The sequence below is a fragment of the Taudactylus pleione genome, unplaced genomic scaffold (genome assembly GCF_031769625.1).
Source record: "Taudactylus pleione unplaced genomic scaffold, aTauple2 ptg003193l, whole genome shotgun sequence".
Taxonomy (NCBI): Eukaryota; Metazoa; Chordata; class Amphibia; order Anura; family Myobatrachidae; genus Taudactylus; species Taudactylus pleione.
In genome coordinates, this window is record NW_028287549.1 from 235,054 (window position 1) to 241,863 (window position 6,810).

Consider the following 6,810-nt stretch of genomic DNA (forward strand, 5'->3'; position numbering starts at 1 on the left):
GCCAGAGTTGTGCCGACAGTGCATTATGAGGCAGAAGGGAAATATCTGAAAACTGTCTTCCTTTATAGGTAACCTTTGGAACATTGCATGTGCGATAGATAAAGCTGAGGAACCTAGCACCATGACAACTCCAAATGCATGACCCAATCAGTGCGGACAGCAGCGGCCACATTCCTGTAGGAGTTAGCGATTGCCGAAGAAAAAATATCCACGCTCAGCAGCAAAAGAGATCTGGTTATATGGGAGTATGGAAACGCAAACACCAGCTACTCTATGTACACTGGGGACAGGAGTCCATGTAGTGACCTACTCCCAGGGCAAAGCTGGACGCGCACACACTGCCCTGAGGGACAGGTGGAGAAAGCTATTGTTTGGGGTGAAATTCACAAGGAGAAAGATTGTATAGGAAGCATATACCACCAATGCAATGGTCTCTATTGCAACGTAGCGGTTTACAACACAAGACACTGGGCCTGACTGAGAGGTGGACGCAATGTCCATGTCTGACGTAGTGGAGCGATTTTTCGCTACTGCGCATGCACCACAACCACACGCATGATGGTGGGCGCAGTGTACATTTATTCACAAAGTGAGTGAAAAGTAGTCAGAGTTTGGGGTGGCTACAGGACGGTCCGCGGGCAGGCTGACGCCATTTTCTGGGTTGATCTAGAAAGCCTCTGAATGCGTACGCAGCTGGAGAGGCCCCGACGGTGTCTTAGGGGAGACGCTCATTGTGAGGCAGTTTAGGGCTGCTCAGATGTTCCATGTGGGACCGATGTTCCGTCTTCTGTAGACAAGCGGCGAATGTGAGACGCCGGAGGTGGGTGTCTCTGTGCAAAAGACATCTAAGGCATAAGCTTATTTTCCAAAGCCCGCTGTGTTCGAAATTGCAGTTAAATTGCAACTGCGTCCACCTATGATCAGGCCCACCGCCTCGGGTTAAATGACAGTATAGCATATTATTGTGAGACAGTAGGTTTAACTGTGGTACGAATAAATGTGGTGGACAGAGAAAGCACAGCGCATGGACTCTCGTGGCGATAGGGGAGTGTGGGGCAGGCCCGTGAGGAGGCGACTAAATGAGTGGCCTGAGTTACTTCCTGAGCAAATAGAGTATGGCGGAGTATGTGGAGGACGAGGCGACAAGGCTGCAATCCTGACTGATTGTGATGGGTGAGAGCTGATGGCAAAGTCACGGATGACACAGAGGCGGAGTGCGTGGAAGCAGGGAAGGATGAGGCAGATGTGGGGAGGTGACCGCTGATGAAATCACTAGTGAAGTGGTGAAACGCGTCAGTTTGTTTGGGCTCATCAAGATGCATAAGATACTTCTGTGCAGACACAGACAATCATCACCAGGGCCGTTTCATGCCCTTTCCACAATACCGCTGCTGTTATTCCATGCAGCAGCCCACTGACATCTCATTCCTAATGGACCGTACAGCTATATACTTATACATTAAGTGAAGATGTTCTACTGGAGACACTCTGCCAAGGACTTATTTAGCAAGTATATCATGCAAGCAAACACCTCCACTCCCAAACTGTACTGTAGATTTGTGCACATTCTATCTTATTAAATTGGATAAAATACGCTGTGAGATCAACAGCCGCTGTATATACGCAGGTATATATCTTTCTGATCGGCAAGTGTTATTTAGTGGCTGCACGGACTTTGAATTTATTTAGATTTGAGTGATGAACATCACTTATCAGGGCCAGGTGTATTCTGCAACTCTACGCTATACTGGAATCGTTCAAATAGTTTTTTGTGAATAGAAATTCTTGTGGTTTCTATGTGATGATGGCATTAAATAGCATTTATCCAAGTTTGACTTTCCTGCAGGTAAATACACGTGTGCTGATCCTGTAATCTATATTTTTATAAACATATGTTTTAGTAACAAACTTTTTTTTATATATTACACTCACGTGTCTGTTTTTTTATTTAAGACCTCACGTGCTATGTCATTGTACAGTATTTTCTGTTATCCCAGAATATATAGTACACAGATTAGATAAATATATATGTATAGCACATCAGTACATGTCACAGGATATTACTGGGTATTATGAAGCCTCTTGAGTGACCAGTGACCAATATTTGGTATCACAATAGTGGAATTAGTAATAGTTACTGCAGCCAATTATACAGTCCGGTCCATAAATATTGGGGCATTGACAGAATTTTCATATTTTAGCCTCTATTCACCACCACAATGGCTTTGAAATGAAACAAAACAAGATGTGCTTTAACTGCAGACTTTCAGATTTAATTTGAGGGTAATTACATCCAAATCGGGTAAACGGTGTAGGAATTACAACGGTTTCTATATGTGCCTCCCACTTTTTAAGGGGCCAAAAGTAATGGGACTATCAACTCAAAAGCTATTTCATGGACAGGTGTGGGCTATTACCTCGTTATTTCATTATCAATTAAGCAGGTGAAAGGTCTGGAGTTGATTCTAGGTGTGACATTTGCAGTTGGAATCAGTAGCTGTCGACTCTCAATATGAGATCCAAAGAGCTGTCACTATCAGTGAAGCAAGCCATCATTAGGCTGAAAAATCAAAACAAACCCATCAGAAAGATAGCAAAAACATTAGGTGTGGCCAAATCAACTGTTTGGAACATTCTTAAAAAGAAAGAACACACCGGAGAGCTCAGCAACACCAAAAGACCCGGAAGACTACGGAAAACAACTATGGTGGATGACAGAAGAATTATTTCCCTGGTGAAGAAAAACCCCTTCACAACAGTTGGCCAAATCAAGAACACTCTCCAGGAGGTAGATGTATATGTGTCAAAATCAACAATCAAGAGAAAACTTCACAAGAGTGTATATAGAGGGTTCACCACAAGATTTAAACCATTGGTGAGCCACAAAAACAGGAAAACCAGATTAGTTTGCCAAACAACATCTAAAAAAGCCATTACAGTTCTGGAACAACATCCTATGGACAGATGAGACAAAGATCAACTTGTACCAGAGTGATGGGAAGAGAAGAGTATGGAGAAGGAAAGGAACTGCTCATGATCCAAAACATACCACCTCATCAGTGAAGCATGGTGGTGGTAGTGTCATGGCGTGGGCATGTATGGCTGCCAATGGAACTGGTTCCCTTGTATTTATTGATGATGTGATTGCTGACAAAAGCAGCAGAATGAATTCTAAAGTGTTTCGGGCAATATTATATGCTCATATTCAGTCAAATGCTTCAGAACTCATTGGACGGCGCTTCACAGTGCAGATGGACAATGACCCGAAGCATACTGCAAAAGCAACCAAAGAGTTTTTTAAGGCTAAAAAGTGGAATGTTATGCAATGGCCAAGTCAATCCCCTGACCTGAATCCGATTGAGCATGCATTTCACTTGATGAAGACAAAACAGAAGGGAAAATGCCCCAAGAACAAGCAGGAACTGAAGACATTTGCAGTAGAGGCCTGGCAGAGCATCCCCAGGGATGAAACCCAGCGTCTGGTGATGTCTATGCGTTCCAGACTTCAGGCTGTAATTGCCTGCAAAGGATTTGCAACAAAGTATTAATAAGTGAAAGTTAGATTTATGGAGCATACACACGGTCAGATTTGTCAGATGAACGATTTTACCAAAGTTTTTGAACGATTTTTGACTGCATTAAAATGAATGGAATCGTCCAAGTTTGACTGCAAACACATCAGATGTCAGATATCGTTATCTGACAAACGGGAACGCGCATCGTTCATCACCCAGGCATGTCAGATTTTCCTTAAGATATGAACGACTGAACGATTTTTAAATCGTTATCATTCAGATCTGAAGGAAAAATCTGACCGTGTGTATGTACCATTAGGATTGTTTCGTTTGTCCCATTACTTTTGGCCCCTTAAAAAGTGGGAGGCACATATAGAAACCATTGTAATTCCTACACCGTTCACCTGATTTGGATGTAATTACCCTCATATTAAATCTGAAAGTCTGCAGGTAAATCACATCTTGTTTGTTTCATTTCAAAGCCATTTGTGGTGGTGAATAGAGGCCAAAATATGAAAATTCTGTCAATGTCCCAATATTTATGCACCTGACTGTATATCGCTATCTTTATTCATCTCTTGGACAGTATCAGTAGAATGCTTTCAGTATGGAATGTTTATACAACATAGATAATGAAAAAAATTAGGACTTACCCATTACAGAACCAATAATTATTGCAATTCCCAGAATCTTACTGATGAGAATTTTTAAACATGGAACTGGGAGGAAAAGAAAGAAACATGATAAGTACCTGTAACGTCTCACCGCAGGCGTACCAATATTTCTTCCATCACTGCCATAATCTCACCAGCTCCTCACCCTCCTCATGTATCACCAAACAATATACCGCTAGCTTTCCCATCCCTGCCAAATGCCCATCATCATACCTAGCGCCACATCCACCATTCCCATTAAGTGACTTAATCCCATCTGCCCCATAATTGCCAAGACCTTCCACATGGAACAATTATATTCCTCACCTGTCTCACCCATCACTGCTAAAATCTCCCACCTCTATCAGTCAGGTTCCTCACCCATCCCACCAGCAGACATACTATTAGCTGTCCCATCACTGCCAATCTCTGACAGAGTCTTCTACCTCCCCCAGAACCCCCACACCTTCTTTCCCCACACCCCAGAGCACTGAGCCCAATAAAAGCAGGGGCAGTTTGGGCTGGGGGTAATTAGCAGTTTCCCCCCAGCTGTTATACCGTGCAGCAGGTTATAGTCCAGGAAGAATTCCTCATAGCAGCTCTGAGGGAGAATTCCTGGGACTAGCAGTCCCTGTATCGCCTCCATATTTCCCCCTGTCTCCCTGTGAGTGTGACAGTGACACTTCCTGGTCCATACAGCTCTGCCCCCGCCCAAATCCGTCTCCTGAACTCAGCCATCTTGCTTGGGGCAGCCGGAAGTTCCACCATTGCAAGTGAGGGCAGCCGCAGTGAGAGAGACTTCCGTCCACCTGCCATGGCGCCGGGCTATGTGAGTCCTCCGGTCTGAGTGAGAGCCGGAACTACGACCCCAACCCACTACAGCTGGCGGTACGATGGCCGCTCCGTTGGGGGTCTCCTAGACGTCGGGTGGTTCGTGAGGAAGAGGCGGGAAAACAACTCATGTCCCGCCCCCTGCTGCCACCAGGACAGCGCGTCGTTTCCAGGGCAACGCCAGAGGCGGAGTTGGGGGAGAGGCGGGAAGGCGCCCTGACAGGAATGTGTGAGGGAAGCAGGCAGCTGGGCCATGTTGAAGCTCTCAGGGGAGCAGAGCACGCACTGGAGAACACAGAGGACAGGGGCAGGTGGCAGTGGGCCAGGGAAGACCTACTAGAAGAAGGGACAAGTTATGACACTGGAAGATGGAAGCCACCTCAGGGTGCTGTGCGGTGGTCTTGGGGAAAAGATCCTCGGTCACCTTTACCGAGCATTAGACCCAGGGTTGCCATGCAGGACGTGGGCAAGAAGCCACGGACAGGGGACAAGCATGGGAAACCAAGCTACGTGGATGAGAGGTACCGAGATTGTCCACAGAACGAGACAGAGAGTCCGGATTACACAAGCAAGCAATGCCGGGCGTGGACCTTCCGTGAGGGACGTTATGCAGGAAAATCCACGTCAGACACATTTCAGGCGCTTTACTTGAAAAGCCACCAAGATGTAGGATCTACAAAGCCACCCTGTGTTGGGAGTGAGAAGCGGAAGAGTTTTAGCTCAGTTTCAAGTGATGAGACTGCATCTGGCTTTCAAAATGGCGTATCAGATGATAGTCGGATATCAAGTGATGCCGGGGACAATGGAATGTTGCCACAATTCGATTCCCATGCTCTTCCTGAACTTTGTGCTGGGACTGTTGCCCTTTGCTCCCTGTACTATGTTCGTCTTCTGAAAGAACGTCAACTCAGGGATTTTGAACGACGAAGGAGATTTTTTCTTTTCCGTCGCACTAGATCGAGGGAGCGCCTGCGCTTTGTGGTTCTATGCACATCAGGAGTTTTAAGCAGTAGAGAAATGTCTACAGCACCTACTCTCATTACAGAGTGGGAAGGGCAGGAGCGACGGATCTGGAGCAAAGTCCGCTCTTCGGCCCTGTGGAATACGGTGATTGAAAAAACCTTCTCAAACTTTGATTGGACTGAGAGTTTTCGCATGACAAAATCAACATTTGATTACCTCTGTGACCAGCTACGGCCAGTCATCCAGCGGATGGATACCAACATGCGTCGAGCCATCCCAGCAGAAGTGAGGTTGGCCATGACACTGTGGCGCCTCGGGTCCTCATGTGAATACCGTACTATTGAGAGAATCTTTGGAGTCTCACGTTCCACTATATGCAAGATTGTCCGTGACGTATGTGAGGCAGTGGTCTCCATTCTTACCCCCAAGTACATTTCTGTCCCGCAAGGAGACGTTCTCCAAGATACACTTAGGAGTTTTGAACAGCGATATGGTTTACCACAGTTGGCCGGTTTGATCGGAGCTTTTCATGTTGCTATACGTGCTCCTAATGAATATACTGGTCAATATTTCAATACCAAAGGTTGGCATTCTGTGGTTCTCCAGGCAGTGGTGGACTCTGACTATTGTTTCTGGGACTTAAACATTGGCTGCCCTGGAAATTTGTCTAACTCTCAGGTTTTGTTGACATCTGAACTTTATGAGTGGGGTACAGAAGGAACCCTGTTTCCCAGCATTACTAGGTGTGTGGATGGAGTGGAGGTACCAATCCATTTATTGGGGCCACGTTCATATCCCTTACTCCCATGGCTTATGACTCCCTTTGCAGAAGGGTCATGTCCTGAGTA

The 6,810-nt window shown here is 45.9% G+C and overlaps 1 protein-coding gene across 1 annotated transcript in view; it reads right to left on the reverse strand.

Annotated features, from left to right (window-relative positions):
* MPDU1 (mannose-P-dolichol utilization defect 1) overlaps positions 1-4,885 on the reverse strand; it is a 43,064-nt gene extending 38,179 nt beyond the window's left edge. Inside the window, exons 1-2 of the mRNA XM_088466479.1 lie at positions 4,727-4,885; positions 4,169-4,234 (exon numbers count right to left, since the gene is read on the reverse strand). Of these exons, the coding sequence (XP_088322605.1) occupies positions 4,169-4,234; positions 4,727-4,814 (154 nt within the window). The 5' untranslated portion in view covers positions 4,815-4,885. The remainder of the gene's footprint in view (positions 1-4,168; positions 4,235-4,726) is intronic.
* Between the last annotated feature and the right edge of the window lie 1,925 nt (positions 4,886-6,810).